The sequence below is a fragment of the Bufo bufo genome, chromosome 4 (genome assembly GCF_905171765.1).
Source record: "Bufo bufo chromosome 4, aBufBuf1.1, whole genome shotgun sequence".
In the NCBI taxonomy this organism is placed as follows: Eukaryota; Metazoa; Chordata; class Amphibia; order Anura; family Bufonidae; genus Bufo; species Bufo bufo.
In genome coordinates, this window is record NC_053392.1 from 287256907 (window position 1) to 287275609 (window position 18703).

General features: G+C 47.6%; 1 protein-coding gene across 4 annotated transcripts in view; it reads left to right on the forward strand.

Moving 5' to 3' along the window:
* The first annotated feature begins 11070 nt into the window (after positions 1 to 11070).
* Positions 11071 to 18703, forward strand: part of SENP6 (SUMO specific peptidase 6) — a 94042-nt gene continuing 86409 nt past the window's right edge. For all 4 annotated transcript variants that reach the window (XM_040428665.1, XM_040428667.1, XM_040428666.1 and 1 more), the window contains exon 1: positions 11071 to 11252. In XM_040428665.1, the coding sequence (XP_040284599.1) occupies positions 11219 to 11252 (34 nt within the window). In that variant the 5' untranslated portion in view covers positions 11071 to 11218. The remainder of the gene's footprint in view (positions 11253 to 18703) is intronic.

An 18703-nucleotide genomic window follows, 5' to 3' on the forward strand; every position in this document is an offset into this window, starting at 1 on the left:
GGACAAATAAGTCATACACTTCAACTACTGCAAAGAGGACTCACAATACTAACAGCTCAGGGGGCGAAAACATTGTAAGTCTTCTCCAGAAGGATGGCACTGCCCTTCTCCCAACATAACACTGAGGGTCTGACGAATTTAAGACAACGGAAAATTGAGTTTTTTTTTAATTCTCAGCTTTTTAGCTCCTGGTTTTTCATTTAACTTTTTGAAGGTTTTTGCGAGTGAGGAGAAGAAATGTACACCAATCAAAACTTCGTCAGACGTTTGATGAATTCACAGTGACCTATTAAAATGGGTGTCCATGGTCCAGAGCAAACTGCCCCCCCCCCCCCCCCACTAGTTAAACCTAAAAATACACTTGTGGAAAATGGACCTGGGAACTTAATGCGATTGAGCTGAGATTGACAAAGTATAAACTGCTAGTGGTGCTTGGTCAATGATCACCCCAAGGTGGCACACCCTTTATTTGGGGTTCTGCAGCAGGGTAGATGTTGAGGCAGGATCACATCAATACTGGGCGGCATCTCCCCTTAGTCGATACAGTCATACAGATGCTGGATACCATCCTGTCGTATGTCATTCAAAGCTCTTTCAAGGTAGACCTGTAGTTCAGCCAAGGTGGTTGTTGGCTGCTGTGCATAGGACCATCCAGTCACCAGACATTCTTAATGGGGTAAAGATCTGGCCATCCAGCTGGCTGGGAATACTGCTGGATACCCTTAAGAGCATATTGTTTGGCACTGGCAGTGTGTAGGCAGGAGTTGTCTTGTTGGAACACCACATCTCCTGAGGTAAAAAACAAGACAGTAGGACTGGTTCCACAATGTCCTGGACATACCGAAGGCCAGTCAATGTTCCATGAATAGACAGGAATGGTCATGGTAGCTAATGGTGCCCCAAAACATGACAGCTGGTGCTATGTGTCTTGGCACTATACACGTTGGCAGTGGGAGCTCTCCAGCCCTCCTGTGAACTCTGATGCAGCCTCAACATATACCCTGCTGCAGAACCCAAAATAAAGGGCGCACCACCTTGGTTGTGTGATCAATGAATTGACTGACCACCAGAAGCAGCTCATACTTTGTCTGCTCAATCGCATTCATTTCTCCAAGTGTTCCTTTCTGCACAGTGTATTATGCCCCACTTTGCCCGGATTAACTGTGCATTTCTTCTATACACTACAAGGGTGAAATTTGGAATTTTTCATGTGAATGGAGTCTTGCAAACCCTCTGCGTGCACTGAATACCTTTTCTTAAAGGGAGTCTGTCATCACAGTTTCACCTTTTTAACCCTTCCCATAGCTTTCTAGCAGCATTGCAGTTGATAAAAACGTTACCCTTATAAGCAATCCTGGACTAATTAAACTGTCAAAAATCATCTTAGTAGGATATGCAAATGAAGGCTCGCAAGTGCCCAGGGGCGGCGTCAACCTCGTAGGTGCCCAGGCAGCTCTGCCTTATCGTCGCTTCCCCCCGCCCAGTCTTTCCCTCTGCCCGCCAATCTTCTTACTTCTTCTCTCGTCGAGATCCCGCGCCTGCGCGCTGAGTCTGTCGGCCGGCGCATGCATTACTGTGATGCCGTACCAGGAATGGACATCGCAGTGCGCATGCGCCGGCCAACGGACTCAGCACGCAGGCGTGGGATCTCGGCGAGAGAAGTAAGAAGATGGGCGGGCAGAGGGAAAGGATGGGCGGGCAGAAGCGACGATAAGGCCGAGCTGCCTGGGCACCTATGAGGTTGACGCGGCCCTGGGCACTTGCGAGCCCTCATTTGCATATCCTACTAAGATGATTTTTGCCAGTTTTATAAGTCCACGATTGCTTATAAAGGTAACGTTTTTATCAACTATTACAGCATTACGCTGCTAGAAAGCTATGGGAAGGGTTAAAAAGGTGAAACTGTGATGACAGACTCCCTTTAAATAGTTTTTTGGGGACCTTGATATTGATGATGTCTCCTTAAGAACAACTGTATATTTTCCGGGTCAGTTGTTGTCCAATACAGCTGATCAGTTGGGGTTCCAGGTAACAAACCCCAACCAATTTGATATTGATGATCTGTGATGGCTGAAAATAGGTCATCAACAACTACAGTAAAAGTGAATTTACATGGCCTGATATTTGGGCAGATTATAGGGAACGAACATTCCTGCGAACGCTTGTTCCCAACAATCTGCCCGTCTAAATATGCCGCCGATCACCCGATGAACAAGCAAAACGCTCATTCATTGGGTGATCCTGTTGTTCGTGACTTTTTTTTAATGGCCGTGTGACAATATTTTTTATCCAGGCACAGGGACTTAGGCCGCCTAAGGACTGTCTGCTTATGGGCAGGGCTTACACAAGCCTTGACTCATTTCAGCCAGAATTTGCCCTCTCTCTGAAAATTAGGGACAGTCCCTGTAATTCGGGACTGTTGTCAACTATGATACATAACATGTAACATCTCACCGTACTGTAGAGACGCTACAGGACAACCAATTTGTAATACGGGGAGAGTTCTGCTGTGCAGGGAGGACCTGAAAGACGATGCTTTGCTACAGTATTGACATGCCAAGATTCTGGTACACGTGGTCTTGGTCTAACGTGGCCTGGAAGCTGATATTTACCATCCAGGATATGCCTTCAATGTCAGATAGGAGCTGGTTCCAGATGTGTGCCCCCCAAGCGAACAGAGAGCGCCTGCGCAGCCACCCTCCATTCACTGCTATGGGAGTTCGTGCTGGCAGTCCCATAGCAGTGAATGGAGAGGTGGGCACATTTACGCACTTGCTTGGCTATTTTCGAAACACCCATAGGCTAACTGCACACGTTGTGGATTACACGTGGTTTTTCAGCATGGATTCTCGTGTGGAAAACCGCAGCGTAGAACAGTGTTGAAATGTGGGAGTATGTGCCGTTATAAACCATCTCCACTCAGATTTTGGCAAAACAGCTTCATGTATTCCCCATGTAATAACAATTCTGGAGCATCTATTCTTATGGCTCCATGTTGTGCCATTCCTTCATTATTTCTACTAGAATTATGAATAAATTGCTAGCAGTCTGCAGTAAGGGTACAGAGGGGTGTTACCAGCTGGGGGTGTGTACCTGCACAGACTGACTCTATCCAATCAGTGCTGCCATTGTCAGACTGTACAGGTACACCCCCCCCCCAACTGGTTACCACCCCTCTGTACCCTTACTGCAGACTTCTAGCAATTATTCATAACTTCTAGTAGAAATAATAAAGGAATGGCACAACATAGAGCCATAAGAATAGATGCTCCAGAATTGTTATTACATGGGGAATGCATGGAGCTATGAAAACAGGCATGTTAGGAGTGGTGACAGGTCCTCAGGTACACAAAACCCAGGGACACAGTCTCAAATGGACATATACTATACAATTTCCAAAAGAAAAATGTTACAAATGAAACATAGCAACTATCTAATTGCCGAGGAGCTCACAATCTACTGCACATGTACAGTATATCATGAAATAGCCAAGTTATACTAAAATATACTGTGTTGCCTGCAGCTCTGCCTCACCTTCTCACACCTTGTGAGGCAGGTATGGTGATAATGCTGGGTCTGAGTGTGAACGATGCCCTAATCCAGTGGTGGCGAACCTATGGCACGGGTGCCAGAGGCGGCACTCAAAGCCCTCTCTGTGGGCACCCACACCCTGGAAAAAGTCTATGGTGTACCAATATGCCTTAGACTTTTCCTGCCATTCATCAGCGCAGGGCGCGCTATGAGCGGCACAGGGAGCGCATCGAATGTACTATACTGGTATTCAGGTCAGTTCTGCGTTGCGTGAAAATCGCAGCATGTTCTATATTCTGCGTTTTTCACACAGCCCTGGCCCCATAGAAGCGAATGGGGCTTCAGTGAAAAACGTATTACATCCGCAAGCAAGTGCGGGTGCGATGCGTTTTTCACTGATGGTTGCTAAGAGATGTGGTTTTTAAACCTTCAGTTTTTTATCACGCGCATGAAAAACGCATCAAAACGCATTGCACCCGCGCGGAAAAAACTGAACAACTGAACGCAATCGCAGACAAAACTGACTGAAGTGCAAAATAGTGCGAGTTTCACTGAACGCACCATGAACGCATCCGTCATGCTCGTGTGAAAGGGGCCTTAATGGATAAATTGAATTGCCTTTTTTTTAAGAAAATGCCAACCCATGAGTAAATAATGTCCCCATAGTGGCCGCCAGCAGTAATAATGTCAATCAAAATGGCCCCCAGCAGTAACAATGTCCCCATAGTGGCCCCCAGCAGTAATAATATCTGTCATAATGGCCCCCAGCAGTAGCAATGTCCCAATAGTGGCCCTCAGCAGTAACAATGTCCCCATAGTGGCCCCAGCAGTAATACTATCCCCCCGCAGTAATAATGTCCTCCATAGTGACCCCAGCAGTAATAATGTCCTCCATAGTGGCCCCAGCAGTAATAATGTCCTCCATAGTGACCCCCAGCAGTAATAATGTCCCCATAGTGGCCCCAGCAGTAATACTATCCCCCAGCAGTAATAATGTCCTCCATAGTGGCCCCAGCAGTAATAATGTCCTCCATAGTGACCCCCAGCAGTAATAATGTCCCCATAGTGGCCCCAGCAGTAATACTATCCCCCAGCAGTAATAATATCCTCCATAGTGGCCCCAGCAGTAATAATGTCCTCCATAGTGACCCCCAGCAGTAATAATGTCCCCATAGTGGCCGCCAGCAGTAATAATGTCAATCAAAATGGCCCCCAGCAGTAACAATGTCCCCATAGTGGCCCCCAGCAGTAATAATATCTGTCATAATGGCCCCCAGCAGTAGCAATGTCCCAATAGTGGCCCTCAGCAGTAACAATGTCCCCATAGTGGCCCCAGCAGTAATACTATCCCCCCGCAGTAATAATGTCCTCCATAGTGACCCCAGCAGTAATAATGTCCTCCATAGTGGCCCCAGCAGTAATAATGTCCTCCATAGTGACCCCCAGCAGTAATAATGTCCCCATAGTGGCCCCAGCAGTAATACTATCCCCCAGCAGTAATAATGTCCTCCATAGTGGCCCCAGCAGTAATAATGTCCTCCATAGTGACCCCCAGCAGTAATAATGTCCCCATAGTGGCCCCAGCAGTAATACTATCCCCCAGCAGTAATAATATCCTCCATAGTGGCCCCAGCAGTAATAATGTCCTCCATAGTGACCCCCAGCAGTAATAATGTCCCCATAGTGGCCGCCAGCAGTAATAATGTCAATCAAAATGGCCCCCAGCAGTAACAATGTCCCCATAGTGGCCCCCAGCAGTAATAATATCTGTCATAATGGCCCCCAGCAGTAGCAATGTCCCAATAGTGGCCCTCAGCAGTAACAATGTCCCCATAGTGGCCCCAGCAGTAATACTATCCCCCCGCAGTAATAATGTCCTCCATAGTGACCCCAGCAGTAATAATGTCCTCCATAGTGGCCCCAGCAGTAATAATGTCCTCCATAGTGACCCCCAGCAGTAATAATGTCCCCATAGTGGCCCCAGCAGTAATACTATCCCCCAGCAGTAATAATGTCCTCCATAGTGGCCCCAGCAGTAATAATGTCCTCCATAGTGACCCCCAGCAGTAATAATGTCCCCATAGTGGCCCCAGCAGTAATACTATCCCCCAGCAGTAATAATATCCTCCATAGTGGCCCCAGCAGTAATAATGTCCTCCATAGTGACCCCCAGCAGTAATAATGTCCTCCATAGTGGCCCCAGCAGTAATAATGTCCTCAATAGTGACCCCCAGCAGTAATAATGTCCCCATAGTGGCCCCAGCAGTAATACTATCCCCCAGCAGTAATAATATCCTCCATAGTGGCCCCAGCAGTAATAATGTCCTCCATAGTGACCCCCAGCAGTAATAATGTCCCCATAGTGGCCCCAGCAGTAATACTATCCCCCAGCAGTAATAATGTCCTCCATAGTGGCCCCAGCAGTAATAATATCCATCATGATAGCCCCCAGCAGTAATAATGTCCCCCATAGTAACCCCCGGCAGTAACAATGCCCCCCATAGTGGCCCCCAGCAGTAATAGTATCCCCCATAGTGGCCCCAGCAATAATAATGTCCCCCATAGTGGACCCAGCAGTAATAATGTCCTCCATAGTGGCCCCAGCAGTAATAATGTCACTCATAGTGACCTTCAGGAGTAATAATATCCGTCATGATGGCCCCCAGCAGTAATAACGTCCCCCATAGTGACCCCCAGCAGTAACAATGTCCCCATAGTGGCACCAGCAGTAATACTATCCTCCATAGTGGCCCCCAGCAGTAATAATGTCCCTCATAGTGACCCTCAGCAGTAATAATATCCGTCATGATGGCCCCCGGCAGTAATAACGTCCCCCATAGTGACCCCCAGCAGTAACAATGTCCCCATAGTTGCCCCAGCAGTAATACTGTCCCCCAGCAGTAACAATGTCCCTCATAGTGACCCTCAGCAGTAATAATATCCGTCATGATGTCCCCCATAGTGGCCCCCAACAGTAAAATTACCCTACATAGTGGCCCCAGCAGTAATACTGTCCCCCAGCAGTAATAATGTCCCCATAGTGGCCCCAGCAGTAATACTATCCCCCAGCAGTAATAATGTCCTCCATAGTGGCCCTAACAGTAGTACTGTCCCCCATAGTGGCCCCCAGCAGTAATAATGTCCCTCATAGTGACCCTTAGCAGTAATAATATCCATCATGATAGCCCCCAGCCGTAATAATGTCCCCCATAGTAACCCCCGGCAGTAACAATGCCCCGCATAGTGGCCCCCAGCAGTAATATTATCCCCCATAGTGGCCCCAGCAATAATAATGTCCCCCATAGTGGACCCAGCAGTAATAATGTCCTCCATAGTGACCTTCAGCAGTAATAATATCCGTCATGATGACCCCCAGCAGTAATAACGTCCCCCATAGTGACCCCCAGCAGTAACAATGTCCCCCATAGTGGTTATAAGAGAAAATAATAGCATTCTTAATATAGAATGCTTAGTAAAATAGTGATGGGGGTTAAAAAATAAAAAACTATTAATAAACTCACCTTAATCCACTTGAACGCGCAGCCTGGCATGTCTTCTTTCTTTTTTGATGAAAAGGACCTGTGGTGACGTCACTGCGATAATCACATGGTCCATCACCATCGTGATGGACCATGTGATGAGCACAGTGACGTCATAAAAGGTCCTTTAGCCAGGTGCTGAAGAAAGTAGAAAGAAGAGGAGATCCGCTACGCGATCAAGTGGATGGGGTGAGTTAAATTTGTTTATTTTTTTTAACCCCTCAATGGACATTTTACTAAGCATTCTGTATTAAAAATGCTATTATTTTCCCTTATAACCATGTTATAAGGGAAAATAATAAAATCTACACAACACCGATCCCAAACCCGAACTTCTGTGAAGAAGTCCGGGTTCGGGTCCGGGTACAAAACATGCAGATTTTTCTCACGCGCGTGCAAAACGCATTAAACCGCTTTGCACTCGTCCGGAAAAATCGCCCATTTTCCCGCAACGCACCCGCGACTTGTCCGGCCCTCACACGCGATGCCCGTGTAAAGGCTATGTACAACTGGGGGCAATTATTTTATTTTTTTATTATTATTGCATTGTACTCATTTTGAGCTTAAAATCATTTTTCCAGTTGGTCTTTATTAAAAATATGGAGTCCCTTTTTCTGTACAGAGCTGACATGCTCTACTAGCACCCTTTGGATTTTCTGTCAGACCAGGAGCTGACGGACGCCTTATCTCTGCTTTCTGACATTATAAACACTCATTATAGCTCAGTTCTTATTGATAGGAATGTGGGGTTGTCCCACGAAAAATATTCTACAGTTTTCAAACCAGCACCTGGATCTGAATACTTTTGTAATTGCATGTAATTAAAAGTTAAGCATAGCCACTGAGTTATTCAATAAAATTTATCTGAATAGCGCCACCTGCTGTTTCTTATTTCTTTGACCTGCTCACTGAGAAGGCCGCACATGCTCAGTTTCACCCTACTGCCTCCTGATCTGTGATAGGGAGAGCATGGACACGCCCCCTGAGCTGCAGCAGAAAAGACACTCCCCTTGAGCTGCCAGCTTGATATAAATCTAGCAGAGCAATGAATGGGGAGATCTCTGGATCCATGTGAGGTACAGGGCTGGTTCTAGCTTTGTTAGAAAGAGTTTGTTATGTTCTATATGAAGACTGATTTTTATTTTTTACATTAGTCATGGGATAACCCCTTCCCTTAGTAGTTTAGAGATGAGGTCTATTAGATGACTGGCACAAAGTGAAAGTGAAAGTACCAGTCACACAGCTAGAAAAACGGTTAACCCTTTAAGACAGAAAGGCTCCCTATTTTTAATAAAGGCCAATTGAAAAATTTATTTTTAGCCAAAAATGAGTAGAATGCAATCATAAAAAAAATTGCCTCCGAAGGTGTACATAGCCTTTAGAAACAGGCCCATTGCTTTCACTAGGGTCAATCTGGCAGTGAAAATGGCTAAAAATAGGACGTCCTACTTTTTCACGGCCACTATTCACTACCTGAAAATAAAACGGCCATGTAAATAGCTCCATAGACTCGAATGGTTCGTGTGCATGTAGCCTAATGTCCAGTGTTGGACTGGGGTACCTAGGGCCCGCCAGTAAAATTTATTTTGGGGCCCACCATACGGATACATTCAAACATAATAAATATCTATCAAGTTATTTATATGAACATAGGCTGGTTAAGGTGCTGTACATTGAATATATGTATGAAGTGCAGTGTCTACTGTGTCATGTGCCACTTGTGCAGGGGATGGGATACTAGGGGCCCACTGGGTGATTCCCCTGTACCCCCGTGGGCCAGTCCGAGCCTGCTAATGTCATATTCACCCCCCTCCATATGCAGATTTGGTTTGAAAAAGAACAGAACTCCAGAGGGAAATTTGTGCGTCGTCCATGTGCAGGAAGCCACAGAAGTGGATAGAGCTGTACACCCTCCAGGGGGCCCGCAGCTATCTGACACTGATGACCTATCCCATACCGCCCAACGGACAATATATGCCAGCATGCATCGCGGGCCACGCCTCTAACTCCACCCACAGCCTAATTACTGACCCCCGTCACAACTGCAGCCGCTGGGGATCGGTTAGGTGACTGGTTTACAGCATGTGGAGCCCCTGGGACAATTTTTCTCTTGCGCTTTAATCCATTTAAATATTAGCAAATAAATAATCAGATTATACATATTTTAAGGTAGAAAGTGCACAAAATAATGAAGTTATGGTCTAATATACAGGTAGAAACCATACAGACACTTTAGTAAATGTGCATTAAAGGGAACCTGTCGCCTGGATTTTGTGTATAGAGCTGAGGACATGGGCTGCTAGATGGCCGCTAGCACATCTGCAATATCCAGTCCCCATAGCTCTCTGTGCTTTTATTGTGTAAAAAACCCGATTTGATCCATATGCAAATTAACCCGAGATAAGTCCTGTCCCTGACTCATCTCACATACAGGACTCATCTCTGGTTAATTTGCATATGTATCAAATCTTTTTTTTTACACAATAAGGCCTCCTTCACACTTGCGTTGTCCGGATCCGTTGTGTACTCCATTTGCCGGAAGTGCCCGCCGGATCCGTAACACCGCAAGTGAACTGAAAGCATTTGAAGACGGATCCGTCTTCAAAATGCGTTCAGTGTTACTATGGCAGCCAGGACGCTATTAAAGTCCTGGCTGCCATAGTAGTAGTGGGGTGCGGGGGAGCAGTATACTTACAGTCCGTGCGGCTCCCGGGGCGCTCCAGAATGATGTCAGGGCGCCCCATGCGCATGGATGACGTGATCCATGCGACACGTCACCCATGCGCGTGGGGCGCCCTGACGTCACTCTGAAGCGCCCCGGGAGCCGCACGGACGGTAAGTATACTGCTCCCCCGCTCCCCACTACACTTTACCATGGCAAACAGGACCTTAGCGTCCTGGCAGCCATGGTAACCATTCAGAAAAAGCTAAACGTCGGATCCGGCAATGCGCCGAAACGACGTTTAGCTTAAGGCCGGATCCGGATTAATGCCTTTCAATGGGCATTAATTCCGGATCCGGCCTTGCGGCAAGTGTTCAGGATTTTTGACCGGAGCAAAAAGCGCAGCATGCTGCAGTATTTTCTCCGGCCAAAAAACTTTCCGTTCCGGAACTGAAGACATCCTGATGCATCCTGAACGGATTTCTCTCCATTCAGAATGCATTGGGATAATCCTGATCAGGATTCTTCCGGCATAGAGCCCCGACGACGGAACTCTATGCCGGAAAAGAACAACGCAGGTGTGAAAGAGCCCTAAAAGCACACAGAGCTATGGGGACTGGGTATTGCGGATGTGCTAGCGGCCATCTAGCAGCCCATGTCCTCAGCTCTATACACAAAATCCCAGTGACAGGTTCCTTTTAATACAAATTTATGCATTAATTCCCCAGGTCAAAAAGAGAGACTTTCCTTCCAAAAGAGGGACACTTGGGAGGTCTGCCATCCTAGTGATCTGCCACCAATGCCCCAGGGGTATTCCAATAATCTGAAGTGTGGCTAGGGGATAACCGAGAGCACTTTGTTTGCTATCTCTAGCAGTCTCCTAGACATAAGGGGGAGGCAGGGCCCATGCTTGCCCTCAGTTCTCTTTTGGGGGGTCCTGTGAGGTACAGGGCCTCCATTCTCATGATCAGTAAAGGTCTCAGTAGAAGACGACCCCCACCGATACGTTTAAATGACCATAAGGAGGAAACGCTCAGGACAATCAGACCACATTCACACATCAGTATTTGTAAGCCCAAACCAGGAGCGGGACATTCATTAATGGGAGGATTAGCAGTCCTGATTGACTTACAGACGGCAAATACCGGCCTAAATACGCAAGTGTGAATGAGGCCTTCTGAGTGGCTGAGGAGCCTCCGGGGGCAGGTGGCGCTGCGCTGCGCGCTCAGTGCGGAGCTATCAGGCTCTGGAGCCATTTCCCTGCCCGCAGTCGTCCCCGGCTCTGTGGATGTGTGTGTGTCAGGCTCCTCCCACCACTCCAACTGCGGCCTCCTGCATCCTCTCCCTGCCGAGGCCTGCCTGACACCTCGGCCTCTCAGTGCTTGTGTGCTCGCCCTGCTCCCTCTGTCTCCGGGCCCCGTCGCGGCTCCAGCCCCGCTCTTTCCCGCTGCCTTGCCTTGGCGCTGGTCATGGAGTAAGGTGGAAGATGGCGGGCGGCGGAGAGAGCCGCTTTCTGAAAGGTGAGAGTCGGGCCTGTCCTGATCGTTGTGCGGCTGCCTGCCCTGCAGCTATGCCCGCTGTATACAGGCTCTGCAGCTATGCCCGCTGTATACAGGCTCTGCAGCTATGCCCGCTGTATACAGGCTCTGCAGCTATGCCCGCTGTATACAGGCTCTGCAGCTATGCCCGCTGTATACAGGCCCTGCAGCTATGCCCGCTGTATACAGGCTCTGCAGCTATGCCCGCTGTATACAGGCTCTGCAGCTATGCCCGCTGTGTACAGGCTCTGCAGCTATGCCCGCTGTGTACAGGCTCTGCAGCTATGCCCGCTGTGTACAGGCTCTGCAGCTATGCCCGCTGTGTACAGGCTCTGCAGCTATGCCCGCTGTATGCCTGCTGTGTACTGTATACAGGCTCTGCAGCTATGCCCGCTGTATACAGGCTCTGCAGCTATGCCCGCTGTGTACAGGCTCTGCAGCTATGCCCGCTGTGTACAGGCTCTGCAGCTATGCCCGCTGTATACAGGCTCTGCAGCTATGCCCGCTGTATACAGGCTCTGCAGCTATGCCCGCTGTATACAGGCTCTGCAGCTATGCCCGCTGTATACAGGCTCTGCAGCTATGCCCGCTGTATACAGGCTCTGCAGCTATGCCCGCTGTATGCAGGCTCTGCAGCTATGCCCGCTGTATACAGGCTCTGCAGCTATGCCCGCTGTATACAGGCTCTGCAGCTATGCCCGCTGTATACAGGCTCTGCAGCTATGCCCGCTGTATGCAGGCTCTGCAGCTATGCCCGCTGTATGCAGGCTCTGCAGCTATGCCCGCTGTATGCAGGCTCTGCAGCTATGCCCGCTGTATGCAGGCTCTGCAGCTATGCCCGCTGTATACAGGCTCTGCAGCTATGCCCGCTGTATACAGGCTCTGCAGCTATGCCCGCAGTATACAGCTCTGCAGCTATGCCCGCTGTATGCAGGCTCTGCAGCTATGCCCGCTGTATGCAGGCTCTGCAGCTATGGCCGCTGTATACAGGCTCTGCAGCTATGCCCGCTGTATGCTGTGTGCAGGCTCTGCAGCTATGCCTGCTGTGTACTGTATACAGGCTCTGCAGCTATGCCCGCTGTATACTATATATACTGTCTGCAGTTGAATGCACTGCGTATTATATGTAGGCTCGGCAGCTGTGTCTTCTATATATTATATGTAGGCTCTGCAGCTATATCCTCTATATATTATATGTAGGCTCTGCAGCTATATCCTCTATATATTATATGTAGGCTCTGCAGCTGTATCCTCTATATATTATATGTAGGCTCTGCAGCTGTATCCTCTGTATATTATATGGTGGCTCTGCAGCTGTATCCTCTATATATTATATGTAGGCTCTGCAGCTGTATCCTCTGTATATTATATGGTGGCTCTGCAGCTGTATCCTCTATATATTATATGTAGGCTCTGCAGCTGTATCCTCTATTTATTATATGTAGGCTCTGCAGCTGTATCCTCTATTTATTATATGTAGGCTCTGCAGCTGTATCCTCTGTATATTATATGGTGGCTCTGCAGCTGTATCCTCTATATATTATATGTAGGCTCTGCAGCTGTATCCTCTATTTATTATATGTAGGCTCTGCAGCTGTATCCTCTATTTATTATATGTAGGCTCTGCAGCTGTATCCTCTGTATATTATATGGTGGCTCTGCAGCTGTATCCTCTATATATTATATGTAGGCTCTGCAGCTGTATCCTCTATTTATTATATGTAGGCTCTGCAGCTGTATCCTCTATTTATTATATGTAGGCTCTGCAGCTGTATCCTCTGTATATTATATGGTGGCTCTGCAGCTGTATCCTCTATATATTATATGTAGGCTCTGCAGCTTTTCTGCAGAATTTTATCTATTTCATTTAATGTTTGTGTGTCGTTAAAAGATATTGACGGTATCCCCCATTAACACGACGGTGCTGTTTTTTGTGGTCCGCAAATTGCGGATCCGCAAAACACGGCTGGCGCCCGTGTGCCTTCCGCAATTTGCGGAACAGAACAGAAGGCCTATTATAGAAATGCCTATTCTTGTCCGCAAAACGGACAAGAATAGGACAGGACTCATAATTTTTGCGAGGCCAAGGAACGGAGCAACGGCATGATGCGTACAGCACACAGAATGCTGTCCGCATCTTTTGCGGACCCATTGAAATGAATTGTCCTGTATACGGACCGTATGCGGAACGCAGAAAACGGCCCGAATACGGAACGCAAAACACGTTCGAGCCCTAACAGTGACCTCTACAGTACCCCGCCTCTTAACAGTGAACTCCACCACCCTTCCCCCCCTTAAAACTGACACCCCCCCACAGTGCCCGCCTCTTTAGAATGGGACCCCCACAGCAGCCCATCCCCTTAACTTTGACCTTCACAGCAGCCTGCCCCTTTAAAGGGAGTCTTTCACGCAGATTCACCCTATTAACCTAATAACAGTGTTATGTCCACGGCATCCCCCCTATTAAAACTGTGCTTACCGTTAGTTCCTTGCTGGCATCGATGTGCAGAAAAACACTTTTAATTCGTATGCAAATGAGGCTGTGAAGGTGCCCAGGGGCGGCGTTACAACGGCCAGTGCCTAGGCCCCTGGGTCATTTTCATATGAAGCCACTCCCCCTCCGCCGCATCTGCCCGCCCTTAGTCTCTGCTCTAACCTCCCTCCTCCTGTCCATAATCCCGCGCATGCGCTGATGAACGAGCACAGTCGGGCCGGGGCATCGCAGTTTACCGTGCGTTATCGCGATCATCGGCGCATGCGCGAGATTACGGACAGGAGGAGAGAGGTTAGAGCAGAGACTAAGGGCGGGCAGATGCGGCGGAGGGGGAGTGGCTTCATATGAAAATGACCTAGGGGCCTGGGCATCGGCCGTTGTAACGCCGCCCCTGGGCACCTTCACAGCCTCATTTGCATACGGATTAAAAGTGTTTTTCTGCACAACAATGCCAGCAAGGAACTAACGGTAAGCACAGTTTTAATAGGGGGGATGTCGTGGACATAACACTGTTATTAGTGAATCTGCGTGAAAGACTCCCTTTAAGGCCTCTTTCACAAGGGCGTTGCGGGAAAATGTGCAGGTGCGTTGCGGGAACACGCGCGATTTCAAAACATTGTAATGCGTTTTGCACTCGCGTGAGAAAAATCGCGCGTGTTTGGTCCCCAAACCCGAACTTCTTCACAGAAGTTCGGGCTTGGGATCGGTGTTCTGTAGATTGTATTATTTTCCCTTATAACATGGTTATAAGGGGAAATAATAGCATTCTGAATACAGAATGCATAGTAAAATAGGGCTGGAGGAGTTAAAAAAATAATAATAATAATTTAACTCGCCTTAGTCCAGTTGATCGCGAAGCCCGGCTTCTCGTCTGTCTCCTTTGCTGAACAGGACCTGTGGTGAGCATTCATTGCAGGAACAGGACCTGTGGTGACGTCACTTCGGTCATCACATGGTCCATCACATGATCTTTTACCATGGTGATGGATCATGTGATGACCGGATTGACGTCACCACAGGTCCTGTTCCTGCAATGAATGCTCACCACAGGTCCTGTTCCTGCAATGAATGCTCACCACAGGTCCTGTTCAGCAAAGGAGACAGACGAGAAGCCGGGCTTCGCGATCAACTGGACTAAGGTGAGTTAAATTATTATAATTTTTTTAACCCCTCCAGTACTATTTTAGTATGCATTCTGTATTCAGAATGCTATTATTTTCCCTTATAACCATGTTATAAGGGAAAATAATAATGATCGGGTCTCCATCCCGATCGTCTCCTAGCAACCGTGCGTGAAAATCGCACCGCATCCGCACTTGCTTGCAGATGCTTGCGATTTTCACGCAACCCCATTCATTTCTATGGGGCCTGCGTTACGTGAAAAACGCACAAAGAGGAGCATGCTGCGATTTTCACGCAACGCACAAGTGATGCGTGAAAATCACCGCTCATGTGAACAGCCCCATAGAAATGAATGGGTCGGGATTCAGTGCGGGTGCAATGCGTTCAACTCACACATCGCATCCGCGCGGATTACTCGCCCGTGTGAAAGGGGCCTAACAGTGAGTTTTATAGCACCCCACTCCCTTAAAATTGACCTCCTCAGGGGCCCTCCCCCTTAACAGTGACTGATACAGCACCCCCGCCCCTTAACACTGACCTCCATAGGGGACCGTCCCATTATATGTGACCTGCACTGTTCCTAGCCCCATTAATAGAGACCTCCACAGCACCCGTCCCTTTAACAGTGACTGATACAGCACCCCCGCCCCTTAACACTGACCTCCATAGGGGACCGTCCCATTATATGTGACCTGCACTGTTCCTAGCCCCATTAATAGAGACCTCCACAGCACCCGTCCCTTTAACAGTGACTGATACAGCACCCCCGCCCCTTAACACTGACCTCCATAGGGGACCGTCCCATTATATGTGACCTGCACTGTTCCCTGCCCCATTAATAGAGACCTCCACAGCACCCGTCCCTTTAACAGTGACTGCCACAGTACCCCGTTCCCTTAAGTAACCTCACAGTACCCTGCTGACTTAACAGTGACCTCCACAGCAGCTGCCCCTTTAATAGTGGCCCCTGCCCCCTAAAAGAGGACCTTTGATGGGTTTGTAGTAAGTGAGATAAATATCTGTACCTGCTGGGTATTTTAAAAAAACAGGCAGGGTGGCAGCACCAACGGGGTTGGTGCTGCCACCCTGCCTGTTTTTTTTAAAATAGCGCTCCTGCGCCCCGTTATGGCCCGCTCAGTATGCTAACACTGAGCATCGGAGCAATGGGGATGAGACGCAGTCTTTCTCTGTGGCCGTCTCCTTCTCTCTGGCTGTAGCGCTGTCCAATCGCAACGCAGAGCGTCACAGCCAGGCATTTTTTTTTCTCCCTGGCTGTGACGCTGTGCGCTACGATTGGACAGCGCTACAGCCAGAGAGAAGGAGACGGCCACAGAGAAAGACTGCGTCTCATCCCCATTGCTCCGATGCTCAGTGTTAAAATTTGCGGGGGCCATAACGGGGAGCAGGAGCGCTATTACAGATATTTATCTTACTTACTACAAACCAATGAAAGGTCCTCTTTAACAATGACCTCCACAGCACCCTGCACCTTTAAAGCTAGGGCTACATGACTACGTGTCGCGCAACATTTTGTCGTACCAATGTTGCGCAACAATGTTTATAATGATAGGCTATGGTTTATCACTGCGACATACTGCGACACGTCAGTCGCAAAAAATCCATCCAAGATGGATTCATGTAGCAGTGTAGTTGTCCCCTATGTGTCGTGCGACCTATTGTCGTCATGTAGCCCTAGCCTAAAGTTGACCTACAGCAGTGATGAAAAATGGTTGGGTTGTTATGGAAACCTGGAGTAAAACTGTGTATGTGAAGACTAAGGGCCTGCAAGCTTCTTTTGGCTGATAAGGGTCATGTGACCATGTGTATGGCAGTTGGGATATGAAGAGAAAGACTTGCAGGCTTCTATTGGCTAAGGGTACTTTCACACTTGCGTTTTTATTTTCCGGCACTGAGTTCCGTCAAAAAGGCTCATTGCTGGAAAAGAACTGATCAGGTATATCCCCATGCATTCTGAATGGAGAGCAATCCAGGATGCATCAGGATGTCTTCAGTCTTTTTGACTGATCAGGCAAAAGATAAAACCGCAGCATTCTACAGTTTTTATCTCCGGCCCAAAAATCTGAAGACCATAGGAATGTATTAATACCGGATCCAGACCGAAAAAGGTGAAAAAAAATAAATGCCAGATCCGTTTTGCCGGATAACACCGGAAAGACGGATCTGGCATTTCAATGCATTTTTCTGATCAGGCATTTTTAAAACTGTTGAGGATCCTGATCAGTCTTACAAATGCCATCAGTTTGCATACGTTTTGCCGGGTCTGGCAGGCAGTTTTGGCGACGGAACTGCTTGCTGGATCACTCTGCCGCAAGTGTGAAAGTAGCCTAATACAGGTAATTTTTGGGGAATATCTCAGGAACGGTACGTCCTAGATACCCGAGACCCGGTCTAAAACCTTCCTAATATACCTGTGCGCCAAATTTGGTCATGCATAAAGAACAGACAGATGGCCAGAAACTCATTTTTATATATATATGAGATGTAGGCTCTGCAGCTATATCCTCTATATATTATATGTAGGCTCTGCAGCTATATCCTCTATATATTATATGTAGGCTCTGCAGCTATATCCTCTATATATTATATGTAGGCTCTGCAGCTGTATCTTCTTCTATATATTATATGTAGGCTCTGCAGCTGTATCCTCTATATATTATATGTAGGCTCTGCAGCTGTATCCTCTATATATTATATGTAGGCTCTGCAGCTGTATCCTCTATATATTATATGTAGGCTCTGCAGCTGTATCCTCTATATATTATATGTAGGCTCTGCAGCTGTATCCTCTATATATTATATGTAGGCTCTGCAGCTGTATCCTCTATATATTATATGTAGGCTCTGCAGCTATATCCTCTATATATTATATGTAGGCTCTGCAGCTGTATCCTCTATATATTATATGTAGGCTCTGCAGCTGTATCCTCTATATATTATATGTAGGCTCTGCAGCTGTATCTTCTATATATTATATGTAGGCTCTGCAGCTGTATCCTCTATATATTATATGTAGGCTCTGCAGCTGTATCTTCTATATATTATATGTAGGCTCTGCAGCTGTATCCTCTATATATTATATGTAGGCTCTGCAGCTGTATCTTCTGTATATTATATGTAGGCTCTGCAGCTGTATCCTCTATATATTATATGTAGGCTCTGCAGCTGTATCTTCTGTATATTATATGTAGGCTCTGCAGCTGTATACCATATATACCCTCTGCTCATGGCATGTGTAAACTCTCTATGTATCTCTTAAGCAGGCTCTGCAGCTAGTCTGTAGTATATTACATATCAGATCTCTAGCTAGCTCAGAATATATATAGGTGGTATTGCCCTGCTCAGAATATATTATCTAGTATATAGGCTCTGCTGCTGTGTCCTCTGCTATCTGCATATACAGAATTCCCTATCGGGTGCAGAAACGGGTCGACAGGCTCCTCCTGAGACATGTCTGTAACAGCCGTGCTGATCACATACCGCCGGCTGGCCAGACACATGGGGCTGTGTTCACATTTGTCCGAGACCTACTTTGGGAGTAGTCCCCGCTGTGTACCTGCTCCTATACCGCTGTCATTTTATTTGTAATTGGCCACAATGTTGAAACCATATACCAGGTGGTATGTGTGTTGTTTTTTGCGGTGCCCCTGTGTAGAGTAAAGCGCAGTCTGCAGATCCTTGGTAAAATGGATCTATCATGGGTATGCAACCCCAACATAACCCAAAAAGACACTGTGGCCTCTGACAGGTGAATGGCGGACCCTGACAATGTTTGGGGTATGGCGCTGTCCACATATTA